The sequence below is a fragment of the Stenella coeruleoalba genome, assembly GCF_951394435.1.
Source record: "Stenella coeruleoalba genome assembly, chromosome: 3".
In the NCBI taxonomy this organism is placed as follows: domain Eukaryota; kingdom Metazoa; phylum Chordata; class Mammalia; order Artiodactyla; family Delphinidae; genus Stenella; species Stenella coeruleoalba.
The window spans coordinates 72,566,907-72,584,096 of record NC_137148.1 but is presented as its reverse complement, the minus strand read 5'-3'; the positions used below and the strand labels follow the sequence as shown (position 1 = coordinate 72,584,096).

At 36.9% G+C, this 17,190-nt stretch overlaps 1 protein-coding gene across 10 annotated transcripts in view; it reads right to left on the bottom strand.

The window, feature by feature from the left end:
* ADGRV1 (adhesion G protein-coupled receptor V1) overlaps positions 1 to 17,190 on the bottom strand; it is a 565,462-nt gene that overhangs the window by 160,819 nt on the left and 387,453 nt on the right. For 9 of the 10 annotated variants that reach the window (XM_079918356.1, XM_079918366.1, XM_079918364.1 and 6 more), the window contains 2 exons: positions 11,047 to 11,163; positions 833 to 1,011 (listed from right to left, as the gene is read on the bottom strand). In XM_079918356.1, the coding sequence (XP_079774482.1) occupies positions 833 to 1,011; positions 11,047 to 11,163 (296 nt within the window). Of the gene's footprint in view, positions 1 to 832; positions 1,012 to 11,046; positions 11,164 to 17,190 lie in introns of those variants that run through there. The other variant, XR_013827796.1, reaches the window with a different exon arrangement.

Below are 17,190 nucleotides of genomic sequence, written 5' to 3'. Positions count from 1 at the left end.
TTACATCTATTAACTAATTTTTATCTTCACAATAACCTGTGAGATAATTAGGTAATACTGTCTTCATAAGATTGTGACTAGGCTATTCTTTCTTATTTAGAAATGTTACTTTTTCCTCTAAATCCTCATTACACCAAGGGAGTTGATTAAGCTTTATTACCCAAAGTTGTCTTTTTTTTTTAATGTGGAGTCAATAAAAGGGGCTGAGTGGTCCTCAAAGCTGTAAGATACCAGATTCAGGATTAAGGCGTGCATATATATGTGTGTATAAAGATCCGTTAGATTTCAAGACTACAGTGTACTTTAATAAGAATCTATCAGAAGGACCCAGCTGACCTTGCCTCCTTCCCATGTACTTTTGCAGACACTCTCCATTCACTCTGATTTGGTATTTAGGGATTTTATGAATGATGGTGCCTGCCGTGCTCCCCATCCACCTGCCCCAAATATCAGACTCCTTAGATAACATGCCACACTCAAAATTTGTCACTGATTCTATTCTTCACCAAAATTTTCATAGTTCTCTGATTTCACTAGGTATTTCTGTTTGCCCCAATCTAACAAACTAAATTATGGTAAAGTATAAATTGCTGTGAACTGTTTGATACACCAATTCACCTGAGAAAACTGCACCTATCAAAGGGACTGGAGAGGCAATAGTTTCTTACTTATAGAGATAATTAGAGATTTAGAAGGTGTGGCAGGAAGGCAAAGGTCTTCATGGTGCTCTTTCAGTCAGACCCCTTAGTCAACTGCTCCCACCTTCTACCAGTAAAGCTGCCTGGATACAGAAAGGCTGAGGAGGCAGTGTGCTCTGCCTGGATGTACTTACAGGTCACCGTGGATGAGTCCATAGATCTGCGACATGCTCTGATGATAGACTCCTCTCAAAATAACTATGAGGAGAATCACCACAAAAGCTGGAAGTCCCCAACTCAGAAGAAAAAACAGCAGATACCGCCTTTCTGTGTGTTCATCATTCATCACCAGCACGTACCAGAAATTCACAGACTACGGAAAGAAGCAGAACATAAGATGAACAGGCTCTGGTCTAGTGGCACAGGAAACACACTCACCTGGCTTAGGCATAAAGAGTGACAACAGATCAACAAAGGGCCAGGCTCTACTCAATAACTATAGTTTTGATTTGATTTTTTAAGTCAGTTCACACATTCATTTTTTTCATATACCCGAGAAATTCAGGGTATCTCAAAAGTCCGAAAACATTAGTAAATACTTAGTTTATTTACTGTACTTTATATTTTGCTTAATTTGTTTTGATTATGACGATTTGACTCAGTCATAATCGTCTGTGATTGTTCTGTCAATGTCTTTGAAGAAACACACAGATACTCAAACTTACTTTCTATATGAACAGCTTCATGATGATAATGAAGTAAATAGCCCTATGTCCCAGACTTTTAAACAATGTTTACTTATTGAGGGTTTATCACGTGGTAGAGTCAGACACTTGTTCCAGGGAATGGGGATATAGTTGTGACAACAGCCCCAGTCTCAGTCCCAAGTGGGAGACAGACAAGTAAACAGAAAATGTTTGCACAGAGAAAAATGTACTGTGATGGGGTAGGCTTTGCGGCCATTCTCCTTTCTCAATTTACACTCTCTCTTTTTCATTCATTCGCTTGATAAATGCTTATTGAGTGCTTACTGCATTTCAAAGGCCCGTCTAGGCACTGGGGCTATAACAGTAACAGAGGTGGTAGGGGTATTTACCTTCTTGAATCTTACTTTCCAAACAAATGGGAAGAAATCATTAAGGAAAACATTTAAATTTATATCATACTTTATATGTTATTTCTTATCTTCTTAAGATAAAAATATAAAAGGGGGCTTCCCTGGTGGCGCAGTGGTTGAGAGTCCGCCTGCCGATGCAGGGGACACGGGTTTGTGCCCCGGTCCTGGAAGATCCCACATGCCGCGGAGCGGCTGGGCCCGTGAGCCATGGCCGCTGAGCCTGCGCGTCCGGAGCCTGTGCTCCGCAACGGGAGAGGCCACAACAGTGAGAGGCCCGCGTAACGCAAAAAAAAAAAAAAAAAAAAAAAAAAAAAAAAAAAATATATATATATATATATATATATATATATATATATATATATATAAAAGGGACAAGTGTATATAAAGAGTGAGGGGGATGAAGGGATATATTAGATAAATAGAAGAAGGAATCCGAGGCCTGGAAATGTTACTGTTGGCCCCAAATCATACCTAGCGTGTATATAAGCCAAATCTAGAACTTATATATTCTGCCTTCTAGTGTTCTTTTCCCATGAGATCACTTATGTTTAATTATCTTTTATTACAGAAACAACATTGAAAGGCATATCATATATATTTCACACATGATGCTTATCCACTAGATAAACCCCCTTCTCAATTTCATATTGTGAAGTGTGAGTACAGATTAATCATATATGTATATTTTTATACATTAGTGACAACAATCCCAGAGCAAGTGACAACAATCTCAGTTTCTTCATGTGTACAACAAAGCTATTACAAAGATTACATAAGACACTACATATAAAGTGCTAAGCACATAGTCAGCACTAAAAAATGTGACCACCTCACTTAAATCTCCTATTAGGATGTCGGACAGTGTGAAAAACAAAAGATAAATAGAGACCAAAAGTAAGCAGTGATACAATGGAAACTCTTCTATGTGAAAAACAACATGCCTAATGTTCCTAGGAAGGCTTTCAGATAGTTTACTGAGGCTTCCAGGTAAGATTCTATCTGAACCAAAGTAGCCTTGAAGGATTAGTATTGATTGGCCTAAACCAGGAAAGGATAAAAATGTTTGGTTACTTGAAGATTTTTGTCTCTGAATTTTATTTCCTGTCAGCACTCCATATCTTTATGTACATCTGCATCTATCTGAAATTATGGAGGATGTTTTGAGTTGCTGCTTATGTAAATTTGTTCTAACTTCTTTTTAAAAATTATTAGGTCCAAGAGGCTTTTTTCCTCCTTTCTATTATTAGTGTAGGGACATGACTCAAATAGGTGGGACTGTATCAAGTGTCTGATGCTGGAGTGGTCAATACTGCCTGTTAAGAGAATGAAAATTCATGCAAAGTAAGGATGATTAACCCATTTCCAAAATAAAAGTACGGATTATTTATTTTAAATCGATGTTGTATGTATCCTTATAACATGGTAACTCAGTGGTGCAGTCGGTGGAAGAATCAGGAAGGAGCGCACAGATTGGTAAATGACTTGTAAGTTGATTCATCATGATAAAGATTGGGGCATTTCCAAAATGTCCACTTTTACACTTTCTAGAATCACTGAACGTTTCAGCAACCGTCTGACCTTTACCACAGCCTCAGATAAGACTGAGACAAATGTAACTGCTTGTTAGATGTACACACACAATGCTTCTGCTCTAAAGAGCTCAAGGTACAGGGTCACTGATTCTTGAATACTCAGTTAAGCAAATCAAGCTCCAAATGTCATAAGCTTTTGTTAATTAAAAAAAAAAAAATCTCTTTCCTTCTCAAAAGAATCCAATCATTGAGGTATACTCTAGGGACAGTATTTACCACTATATGACTTTTTTTTTTTTTTTGCTAAAGAATGGAAACACTATGTAATGAAACAACATCTAACTATTCTGGAAATACCATATGGCCTAAACCTAAGACTTGTGTTGACTAACTCACTTCAAGTTTTACTTGAAATTTAAAATATTTTAATATAGTATGTATGGTAGGTATATTTTGGGATGTATGCCTAGGCCATCAGCACTCTTCTCTGAACCCTGTCTCCCTCCTTACCTTCCCCCACCCCCTGCCAACATATGCAGGGTGGGCTCATGACCCTGTTCCTCTGCCCACAGCTGTGGATCTGGCGACAAAGCCTGACCCAGGCTGAACCAATCATCTCTCATTGAGTTCCCTGAAATTTTGTGATAGTTAAGCTGGTCAGCTGAGAAAAGAAAACATATGAACTTTAGTGGTAGGAGTAGCCAAAGGCACAGTGAAGAGAGAAAGTGTGTTTGTAGAGAAGAAGAAGGGACAAAGCCTTCCATTCCTGCTCACAGCTCCTTGAGGTCCAACTGTACTTACAGAACTTGGGTTCAATGGGTTAGCCTATATGCTTATTATTCCTTTTATGATTTGAAAGTTTGCTTGGATTAACTTAGTTTTTCTTCATTGTTCTAAAAACATTGAGGCATATATTGCTCCTCTGAAGCACTTGGGTTAAAAGCTCCAGTACTGCATTCTCCACAATAAGGTGGGAGTGGAACATTTGAGATACATTCCTTTCCCTGTAATCGTGGTTCCTCCTTTGTAATCGAAGGTTAGAGTATCAAGAGACCATTATCTTTGCTTAATATTTTTATGTTGCCAGATATATAGCATATGTGCCTCAGTATCTGTGTTTATCCAATGTTAGAACTAAAAGAATTATGAAAATTCAGTATAAGTTAAAGGTGTCACTCTCACCAACATGCTTCATACTGACTGAGCACAGCTTACCACACTTACATATTTATCGCTAAAGACTAAATGTGAATCGAAATTTCAGTACCTAGGTCTCCAGTTACATTTCTATCTCTAGGCTTTAAACACTTTGTTAGAACCCTCTTATGGACCATCTCAAGACATCTTATTTAGAGATAAGGAAGCTGAGGCAGTGAGAGAAAAACATAGCTTTTTCATATTTGGGTTAGTTATAGAACAAAGCATCTTGTGAAGACTAAGGTTAAGATTTATTTCTATAGAAAGTCACACAAATGCTGACAATATTATTGTTTCCATGAGAGCTTATTTTTTTGTCCTCATTTTCCCGCACTCATTGTATGTGCCAGTGGAGATGTATTTTCCTGTATTTTCAAGTATGGAGATAACCCATTCTCTCTCCCTCTCCACTTTTTGCCAGCACTAAATGAGAACTTATAAAGGGCTTAATCAGAATAGAAATGGCTGAAACATATCTGTGAGCTATGGTAGATTAATGTTTGTATACCTTGTAGTACCTAGTAAAATGCTCTGCATACAATCTTTATTGAGAAGTATCAAATAAACGAAGATGTACACAATTTCAATATTTAAGTTTTCATTGAATTTAATAACAATTTCATAATTTGGTTTAGTTGTTGAGTTTATTTATTTATATACTACCTTCTCAGAAAGAATTGTAGAATTGATTTGATTGAACTCCTAATGAAGGGGGTCAATGTTAAACTGGTGGAAACTTGCAAATGTTAAATACAACAGTTTAAGAGAATAAGAATGGAATCAGTATTTACTAATTGGTTAATAAATGTAGACCCCACATTAAGCTATATCTCATTTAACAAAGACAACTGCTCTCCTAAGTTTTATTATTATTATTATTAATACAGGAGGAAACTGAAGACAGGAGAAGCGTATTTCTCAGAATTGGGAATTGAGGCTGTTAGAATTTAAACTGATTCTGATTAAGATGCAAACCAACCAAATGAATTACCCAGATACAATTTAGTTCAAATATAGATAGGAATAAACTAAAAGATGGTGTGTCTATAAGCATATTTACTTACGTTCGTATACGTACATGTCTATTTATTTTTAGAGTAACATTTTCAGTGATTACCGCTACTATCTTCCAAGCGTCTGCACAGGAAAATTGAAGCTATACTGCGTTAACTGTTTGATGGTAATAAGTCATAAATGCTTTCCTATGCTCCATAAACACAGATTCATTAGTTTGCTCATATAATATATGCTAATATAATACATATTATATTTATAAAATATAAAGGAGAAATGCCTTTTCTTTTTTTAAGTTAAAATAGGCTGCTTGAATCCCATACATTTTCATGATGTGTGGAATAAGATTGGAATCTAGCCTGTTGTTTAATATTTGGTTATTAATTGTGTCACCAGAAACCATGCACTGATATATAGCATCAAGTTCAGTCAGAGATCACGGATGCTATTAATTCTGTCATCACCATACGTTCTTAGTCATTCATTTCAGAGGAGAGTCTAAGAAATGTTACCATGTGTCCTTGTTCCAGTTATCCTCCCTTTTAACAATTTTTACAAGGCTTTGTGAGGATTGGAGAATTCAGTATTTCCTGGATATATCATTTTTATCTTGATAATTACCAGTCTGTTTTCCTTATGAATGCTCAAGTACAACTGTGAAATGATTTCTAACTTTATTCTACCATTTAAGAAATATGTTCTTCAAGTAAGCTTTAGTTTCAAAATAAAATGTTATAGTTTTGAGTAAGCTGTGTCCCTTGGCATGAAATGAACAGACTGCAAGGACAATCCAGGCTTGGATACTGATCATAACTGAAGCAGATTATTATATAATTTAACTTGGTGACAGGAAACAATCATAAAACTGGGCCAAATGAATATACAGGCAAAATTAAGTTTCTATTTACCTATATTAAATACTAATATCTCAAATAATTTACTTGTGATTTATTTCCTGCATGAATTCACACATGGTCTGGCAATCCATCTGGTAGCATGTTTCACGTAGATGTTAAGAACAAAGACATTAGTTCTAGGGATTTATTCTATGGATATTCTGTAAATAGACAAATATTCAGAGTGTAAGGATGTTTGAAGAAACATTGTTTATAATAGCAAAAATAACTGGAAATAACCAGCATTTCATTAATAGGAATCAGAAAAAAAATTATGGAATAACCATATTATAGAAGAGAAAAAAAAGTATATCAGTATGGGGTAAACTTATATATATATATTTTTATATATATATATATATACACACACTATAAACATATATACACTATATACACACAAACACACACATGTGCTTCTTTATATATTTATAAATATTTATATACTTGTGGAATATATCTGGAGGCATACACAGGAAACCATTAACAGTGTTTAACTTTGGGAGTAGGGTTGAGGGTAGAGCAGAGAGTGGAGAGCATATGAAAGAGGGAGAAATAGATGTACTTTTCATTTAATATTTCTCTATAGTGTTTGATTATGTTTTGTACAATTAGTATATGCTATTTCTAAAATGAAAGCCAATCAAAACAGAAAAAAGAAACAAAAGTTAGAACAATAACTAGGAAAATAGAGCAAAAGTACCATGAGAGCTTAAATTCTCACTGTCAATTTTTCTTAGAGTAGACATAACCCTGCTGTTTCAGTAATTTCTGAGTGATCTTACATGAAGAGCAAACAGAAGGCTAACTCAATTTCCATGGGCAAAAAGGAATTTGTGAGTTGTATACTTCTAAAAAAATATGCAAAATAATTTGTTACTCTATTCCCATCATGCACAGTGTGACTTCCCTGTCAAAGAAAGGGGAAGCCTAAAGAAACACTCAGGAAAGGGGACGTCTAAAGAAACAGTAAAGGCCACCAGCTCTGGTCTGGAGCCTGCTATGAGCCACACGTGCACTTCAGTAAAGAGGTTAGAGGTTATCAGCTTGCTAAGGCTTTTCAGCTCATGTCTGCCTCACACTGTCAGCCCTCTCGTTCTCCTATATCAAGCTAATTCTCTTTTGCCAAAAAAAAAAAAAAAAAGTGTAAATTATACTGGAAAAACAGAGTATTTCAACATGTTTCAAAATCTAAGAATTATTAGTCTACATATTTGCTTAGCCGATAATATGGGTAAATTCGTATGGAGTGTGCAGTCTGTACCAGGAATCATTCCAAGCTCTTTCCATGTATTCATTCATTTTGTCTTTTTACAATCCTCAAAGAGAGGTATTGTTATTACAAATCTAATCATTCAATAAGAAAATCTAGGCTCAGAGAAGTTATGTAACATGTTTACCAACAAAATTGCTCTTTACCTACTCTAAAATAGAATCCCTTTTTACTACAATGTATTAAAAGTATGATGTAAAAGTAAAATAACTTTTCAAGATAAATTCATTTAAATGTATTTATTCTAAGATTGAAGATATAATACAGATCAAAATAAATAATTCTTGCATGCTTAGCTCAATGATTAAAAGTTAGTGATTAACTTTTCATCATAAGCTATGCACACATACATATATCAATTTCTCTCCTACATTGCTAGAAATACAAAGTAGAATTATTGAAATGTTAATATTCTTTCAATTTTTTCAACTGTTTGACTAACAAGATTGGATTAACAGTAGTCTTATCTTTTAAATAATGTTTTAAAAACGAATTCTCATTAAAAAAAAAAGATTTTAGCAGACAGTATTTTATAAACAGGAAAACACAGGTTAGTAAAGGCGACAACCTCTGACCACAAAGTAACTCATTAGAAGTAACCTACCTAGAATCAGAAGTTATTGAATTTTTCCCTTGTGGTCACACCACAAACCATGAAAGTGTGTGGTGTACCATCTGAAACACATTAAACTTCACTGGTACTTTAAATAGTTTTCCTAAACCATCAGCCATACAGAAATCTAATTAGTTTACTAAATGTGCATCAGCCACAATCATATTTACTCAAAACTGGAAGAAGACATACAGAATACAGCAATCTCTATTAAGCTGGATGAAATTTTATATGCCATCCCCTAAAGCAGGAAATCTGTCTACAACATATTTGAAAGTTGGTCATTTCCCCCATTTTGAACATATTTCAGTGATTGGACGTTCTCTACTTTTAGACATAGCTTTTTCAACTTTGAAATTCTTACTGACTATAAAAGTTCTTAACGTGATTCAAAATTTGCTTCCCTAATTTTTGACCCATTTGTTCTGGTTCTTCCAGATGAAGCTATATAGTCCATTCTTTCTTTCCTGTAGCAGCCCTCCCAGTATCCGTAGACAGCCATCACATCTCACTAAGTTCTTTCCAGGTTAGTTGTCTCCAGCTGCCTCCAAGTTTCTTATAGGACTGTCTTCCAACTTCTCATTGGCTGGTTAATATTCCTGCTGAAAGTGGTTACAGGGAGCCAGGGTTGTCTGACTATTGTAGATTATAATTTAAACATGGCTCCCCCAGCTGCCTTCATACTGTTATTAATGTAACCCAGGTCTGTGTTGTTTTTGTAGTTACCGTAGTTGCTATGGTTTAAGTAATCTGGTCACACATTTGATTGCTACTGAGTTTGGGTTAAATTAAAATTTCAAGTTGTTTACATTAACCCCCATCAGATTATGCCTCTTGCACTCTCATTTTCAAGCTGTCGCAGTACAGGTTTTCTATATTTGTTCTACCTGTACTCTTAACACAGGCAGCTTGCTGTTTTAGCTTGTTTCAGCTCTGTATCATTGCATACCTGATAAGACAGCTCCCTGTGTTTTCATCCAGATCATTCATCAAGAACTGAATAGGTCAGGGACATGGACAAAGACCTTCAGCAAACCACTATGGACCTCAGTTCAGGAAGATAAATGACAACATACACAGGGCACACATAAAAAGTTCAACTTAGATAAACTACTAAAGGGAGTCAGAGAATCTTGCAAATGCTATTGTAATTTCAGCAAGTATTTATTTTATGTTGTATGGTTTAGATTTATTTTTTAATTGTTTGGTGGGGGACTGGAGAACACCATAAATTTTCCATAATTAGAGCTGCTCAAAGAGCCATAAGACAATAATTCTATGAGGTAGGAATTATTATCTCCATATGCAGATTTAGAAACAAACCTTGGAGAGAGTCAATAACTTGATTAAGGTTACAAAGATAATAACAGAGCCAGAATTCAAACCCAGATGCAGGCCTCCAATTGTTCCAAGTAGTTCTATTAACTAAACAGTTCAGTTTTCTTCTGCTTCAGAGACAACTATAATATGATACTTGGGAAAAGATCCCTTCCTTGAATCTGTATGGTATTCTCTACTAATAGTATCACCTCACCTTCCTCCAATATTGCCAGATGGTAGACATCCCACATCCTTCTTATTCAACAAGAGAAAAGAATATGCAAGAGCCTGAGTGCATCTGTTTACATAGTATACTTCACCTGCGTACTCAGAAACACATATGAAACTATTTCTATCACGTGAAAGATGGAACAATACCACCATGCAGAAATCACTTTCGAAGGCAGCATCTTAGTTGAGCTATTGAATTAGTGAAATTAATAGTGCTTAAGTGGATCCAACTCTCACATCACCTTCTTTATCAAGCAAATCAGCATTAGACAATAGAGAGAATTTGGGACTTTAGTCAGAAAAGGAGAGTTCAAATCTCTCCCCAGCCCTTACTATTTCCTCAGGAGAGTATGCTAGATCTCTTTGGGTTTCACTCTGTACTCTCTCCCAAAGTGATCTCTTCCAAAGCAATGGCTCCATTTTCCAACTCTAAGTCAGTAATTGTCTAATGTATTTCTCTAGCATGGACCTCTGTTCTGGGATTTAGCTCTGCATATTCCACTTCTCCCTGAGTCTCCATTGGAGATCTCACAAGAACTTCACACTCAGCATGTCCTTAAAAATAACCCATCATCTTCTCCCAGTCTCCAGGGATCATTATTTTAGTTCAAGGCACCACTATCTACCCATTCATTCATGCCAGAAACTTGGGTGACATCCTCGGTTCCACCTTCTGCGTTCTTTATAACCAATCTCTACATCCTATAGTTCTAGTTTAAAAAAACAATTCTTAGAAGCTGTTCACTTCCCTTTGTCTCTTCTGCTCCCTTTGGTTCACACCACCACGTTCTTTCCCCTGAATACAGCTAAAGCTACTTAATTGGCTCCCACGTCAACTCTTTGCTGAACTCAATTCACTACAAACAGGGAGTTCCTTCTAAAATCCAAATCTCATCATGTCACTCTCTTGCTTAAAAATAATTCTATGACTTCTCATAGAAAAAAAGTTAAAATTTCTTACTGTGCCTTATAGGGCCTCATCTCCTACCATTCTCTTATTTCCAACTCTATTAGATTTCTTTTCATTTCCTCAAATTCACTACACTTTCTAATGTTGTACAGCTTATAAGGTTTCTCTTGCATTGATCTCCTGGGAATGCAGTGACGGATATATGGAATTACTTCCATTTCAGTATAAAGAATATCAGATATAAAGGCCACTCCATCCAGACACATTGGAAAGCTGAAGGGGGCAGAGGGAGGAAAGGAGGTACCAACCTGGATGAGCATCCAGCTAAACTGGCAAAGATACAGGTAATGTATGACAGCAGCCACGGCTGAACAGCTCTCCTCCGTGAGTTGGGGACTTGCATATGCAGATGCCAGAAATACAATCTGTAAGAAACAAATACTTTTATTTTAAAATCATGTTAAAGTCATTCAAGAATATTAAGAAAATAAAACATTTTCTTATCTGACTCGACGATTCAATGACTCAAAGGGAAAAGAATTTGATTTGTTGCCCAAAATGAGATGACTAAGTCACTCTAAAAATGGCAATACATGGATTTTTATGTTTATAAGAAACAATGAATTATATGAAATTATGCTACACACTGCATCGGACTGTCAAGAGGAAATTCTCAAAGTAAACTCTGTTCTTACAGATGGACAAAAATCATATGAAATACATTTATTTTAGTTAAGTACAAAAGAGAAAATAGAGTGGAAATACCATTCCTTGTGTAAGTCAAAGCTAATAGGAGAGAAAAGAAAGAGAAGAAAAAAAGCTCTGAGGCTACCATCATCTGCATCCTCTGGTCAGGAAGTACACATATAACAAAATAGACTTAAAATAAATGTAAAATTTCAAACCCTATGGTTACCCTAATTCTTGGATTTTTATTTCGACTACCCTCAAGTCTTTCTTCAAAAGTAACCTTCACAATGGGACCTTTCTTGACCACACTATTTAAAATTACACCCTCTTTTCTTCTCTCCTTCCCACATATGTGATCTCCCTACTCTACCTTTCTGTTTCTTTTTTAAACAGTGCTTGTCATTTTCTAACATGCTCTGTCATTTGTTTATTTCTTATGTTTCTTGGTCATTGTTAGTGTCACCCACTAGAATGTAATCCCTATGAAGGCAGGATCACTTAATGTTTTACTCACTGGTATACCCCACACTCACACAGCCCAGTGTCTGGAACACAGTAGGTACTCTCAAAGTCTCTATTGGAGGTACTCAATAAATACTTGTTGAATAAATGGATAAATAAATGCAGTGAAACACTCCTGTGATTTCTATCTATCATTTTCTCTACTATATGACTACTATGTCAAATTTTATAATGGAAAGTATAGATGGCAAGGGAAAATTTGGAGCAATAATAGTGGACTGTAACCTCTCAAGGAATAAATTCCCTTCCTCTTTCAGACACAGACCAAGTCTTTTTAACTTAATGTTTTAATAAACTACCACTATGCCTGGAATATGCCTGAAATGTTCAATAAATAATTGTTGAAAGAAAGAATGATTGATTCCAAAACAACAGAGGGGTGCTGTAAGGAGAAAAGTAGCTGACTTAGGCCTCAAAATCTCTCAACTTCTAAAAAGGAAATGCAAATGTCATTAATGTTTCTTGGATTTTAAAAAATGAATACTGTGCTCAAAATCAAATCAGAATATTGTTTTTATTTTCAAATGAAATATACCCCTCCCCAAACCTTTTATTTCAAAGGTGTGTACGTTAAATCGTCTTGAAAATTTCTGCCCAGGAGTGTTCCCAGGATGGCATCATTGTGGCGAATGTCAGGATCTGGGATAAGAACTTGCATGCTCCCAGCATCTCTATTTCATGGGGAAAAACTTACCTTAACCAGTCTCCTTAGTCAATTACAGAAGAACCAAAATGCTAATTAATAAATTCACAATAATACATATCTCATGCCATGCTGACTTCCCTCTTGGTAATTATTTATTGAGTACTTCCTGTACCAAGTATAGAAGAAAAGGAAACCTTTTCCCTTTTTTTTTTCTTTTTCAAGCTATGGACTCTAAACAAGTCAGTTTACCCTTCTGGGACTAATTCCCTCATTAGTAGGAGGAGGAAGTTGGAAAAAATAAACTCTAAAGTCTCTTTCTACTCCAAAATTCCAGGATTATTTTTTAAATGAGAACTATTCCTGACTCAACTTTTTGTTTATTTTAACTCTAGTTTTGGAGTATTTGTAACACACAATTTAAAAAAAAAAAAGCAGACACTAGAAATGTATGTCTGGTTATATCCTAACAATCTGGTACAAATTAGCTCCCTGGAAAAAATAAAGCCAACAAATTTGCCTTTCCAGAATGTATCACAAATAGCTTTTGAATTATTAGAGCTTATTTTAAAAACACGCCTAGATTTCCCTAGATTTTAGCTTCAAACTTCTGAATTGTAATATATTATAGGTCATACATTTAAACTTCCTAAATTTCACAAAAATTCATTGAACACCTTCACCAAAACACTAACAATGAACACTAAACAACTGAAAACTATGCCTTAAAAGACCTTAGAAACACAGAACTGTGAGATTCAGCCAAACAAAAAAATCCAAAAAACAAAAAGAATAATTTTAACATTTTATGCTTTTTATTTGCACAAAGTGGCATCTTTTCATAAAGTCTTTATATGTGTACTTATAATAAATTTGAGCCTCTCTAATTCAGATTCTATAATATGGATTGTGTTGAATTTATTTCCTAGTTTTGTACGAATCAACCTGAATGGTTTGCTAGGTAAAACAATAGTGTAATCCAAACTGTAATTGAATGTGTTTAGTTTTAACTATGAAACTATTTATAAATGGTATGCTAATTTAAATAACTCTTATTCTTTTCAATATTTTTTCTTTGAAGCAAATTAGTACAAGTTATTGCTTAAAACGGTATTTATTTCCAGAATACAGTTTTAACATCCAAAATTCCATTTTTAAGATATGGCTTCTTCATATTTTATTACGTTTTAATCTCTTTTTCTAAATCATAAGACCAGTTACATACCTACTTTTGTAAACTATGAACATTCTTCCAGAATGTTCTCTAAAATATGAGAAATGCTTCTCTCTGTATGGGAGAAGGCTGGTAAGCAAGACAAGGCTGAGCTCTCAATACACATTACTACAACAGGGATGAGCTAAGAATACTTGGAGAACCAGAGATTATGTGTCATGGGGCCTATCTAAAATTAAACTGAATTAAAATATAAATTAAATGGTTAAAGTAAAATAAAATAAGATCTCCTAGCATATTTAGTTCACATATTCTTAAGGTACATAACCAAGGAAGAGAGGAAGTTTTACCGTTGCTTTTTTACTCAAACACCTAGAGATGATCAGGAAAAAGGTTATTTTCAGTCAGTTCTCTGGATACACTAAGTTGAACACCATAACAGAAAGCAAGGAATTTTTCAATGGTTCTCAGTCATTCATGTGTTGATTCATTCAGTAAGCAAGTGTTGGCATACCTACTATCTACAGAGCATTATGCCACCTATGCAAGATGAAGAATGTTATGGTGGAAAATTGTGTACCATGTACCAGCATGGTGCTACATGTTTTCTTGGTTTTTTTTGTTGTCCATGTGTGTGCGTGCAGACGCGCCACATATTAATGATGTGAAGTCATTATTGTTTTATCCCAATTTAATTAAAGATGAAAGAAGGTCTGATAGGGGAACTAACTTGTTCAAGGGTCACTGAACAAATTTTAAAGTGGGATTCAAATCCTGGTGTTCTGATTTGAGAGGCCAGCGTTCTTTCTAGAACATCACACTGCTGCCCACCAAGCTACATCCAGCGTGAGCCCTGTCTCAAAGTGCCGAAATTCTGGTTCATTGTTTCTCAATCTTTTTTAACCCATGGGCCACCACAGGTTCACAATGGCAATAGAACATAATGCCCGTGGCAAATATAATACTACTCTTAATTCTACATTGATATAATATATGTACGTCTTAACCAAAAAAATATATATATATATATTTCCAGAAGAGAGTATCTGATATATTTTGATAACAACTTGTAAAATTCTTTCTTCTTCTGGTTGATTAGAGCTCTACTATAATAACCAAGGGAGGAAATACCTAATTTTTTTTCATTTAAAATATATACGGGGCAGGGCTTCCCTGGTGGCTCAGTGGTTGAGAGTCCACCTGCCAATGCAGGGGACATGGGTTCGTGCCCCGGTCTGGGAAGATCTCACATGCTGCGGAGTGGCTAGGCCTGTGAGCCATGGCCGCTGAACCTGCGCGTCTGGAGCCTGTGCTCCGCAATGGGAGAAGCCAAAACAGTGAGAAGCCCACGCACCGAAAAAAAAAAAAAAATGTATATATATATATACATATATATATATATATATGTATATGGGGCAGAGTTAGCGTCTCTCCACAACTAGGGTGCGAGCCGGCCGCTGGTGGGGTACCCTGACACCCAAGGAGATGGGAGGAACCCCCAAGTGAACCAATAGGATGTGGGGGGACTGAGGTGGGGAGAAGAAGTGGAAGCCAGACAGGATCAGCATCCCTGAGGCCGGGGAGATCAGGAGAGGCAGGTATGTGGAGCCATCCAGAAGAGGGAGAGGAGTGGAGGGCAATCGCCCCGCCCACTCGGGCCCAGGGAGCCTGCTGAATTCCCAGGCTGGTACACCCCCTCCAAAGTCCTGTGCAGGCCATGTGGGTCTTGGGGGCATAAGAGGGAGACCAAGAGAGATCAGGAGAGGCAGGCGGGAGGGGCCCACCCAGAGGAGCGGAAGAGGAGCAGAAGGCGTTTCCCCCATCCACTTGGGCCCAGAGAGCCTGTTGAGCTCCCAGGCCAGTCCCCTGCCCTCCAAGACCCCCCACTGCGCCCAGCCGCATTGGTCCTGGGGGCATGGGAAGGAGGCCAAGGGGAGAACAGGAGAGGCAGGTGGAAGAGGCCCTCTGGACTGGAGGGTCAGGAACAGAGAGGAGGGCATTTGCCCCACCCAGTTGAGCCCAGGAAGCCTGCTGGGCTCCCAGGTGAAGTCTCCCACCCTCTGAGACCAGGGGTGAGGGGCAAGCCTGGGCTCCTTCTGTTCCATTGAGCCTAAGCCCCACCCCTCACAGCCCCCAGGGCCTCTTCCAGCCCTGTGGGTCCGAAGCATAGGCCCTGCCCAGGCCCAAACCTCACCCTTGCTTAGGCCCCACCCTCCACAGCCAAGGGCCCCCCCCCCCCCAATTTTTTTTCTTTTCCCTCCTCCTCTTTTTTTACTATTGTGATACTGTTATACCTTCCAGTTGTTGATTCATCTATAGTTTTACTTTTATATTCTTTCTAACATACCTGTTAGTTTCCTAGTCTAATATATTTTTTTAACTTTGTTATTGTTCTTTTTTTCTTTTTCCACCCCATGTGGCTTACAGGATCTTGGTTCATGAGCCAGGGGTCAGGCGGGGTGGTAGCTCCAAGTTTGAACCACTAGACTAACAGAGAACCTCAGACCCCACGGAATATTCATTGGAGGGAGGTCTCATGGAGGTCCTCATCTCAGCATGAAGACCCAGCTCTACCCAACAGGCTACAAACTCCAGTGTTGGAAGCCTCAGGCCAAACAACCAGTAAGACAGGAACACAATCACACTCATAAAAAAAAAAAAAAAAAGACACGACAAAAAATTATGTCACAGATGAAGGAGAAGGAGCAAGTTAAAAACCTACAAGAACAAATAACTGAAGATGAAATAGGCAGTCTACCTGAAAAAGAATTCAGAGTAATGGCAGTAAAGATGATCCAGAATCTCAGAAATAGATGGAGGCACGAATTGAGAAAATACAAGAAATGTTTAACAATGATCTAGAAGAACTAAAGAACAAACAAACAGAGATGAACAACACAATAACTGAAATGAAAAATACATTAGAAGGAATCAATAGCAGAATAACTCAGGCAAAAGAACGAATAAGTGAGCTGGAAGACAAAATGCTGGAAGTAACTGCTAAGGAGCAGAATAAAGAAAAAAGAATGAAAAGAATTGAAGACAATCTCAGAGACCTCTGGGACAACACTAAACGCACCAACATTCAAATTACAGGGGTCCCAGAAGAAGAAGAGAAAAAGAAGGGGTCTGAGAAAATATTTGAAGAGATTATAGTCGAAAACATCCCTAACATGGGAAAGGAAATAGTCACTCAAGTCCAAGAAGCACAGAGAGTCCCATACAGGATAAACCCTAGGAAAAACACACCACGACACATATTAATCAAACCAACAAAAATTAAATTCAAAGAAAAAATATTAAAAGCAGCAAGGGAAAAACAAAAAATAATATACCAAGGAATCCCCATAAGGTTATCAGCTGATTTTTCAGCAGAAACTCTGCAGGCCAGAAGCGAGAGGCAGGATATACTTCAAGTGATGA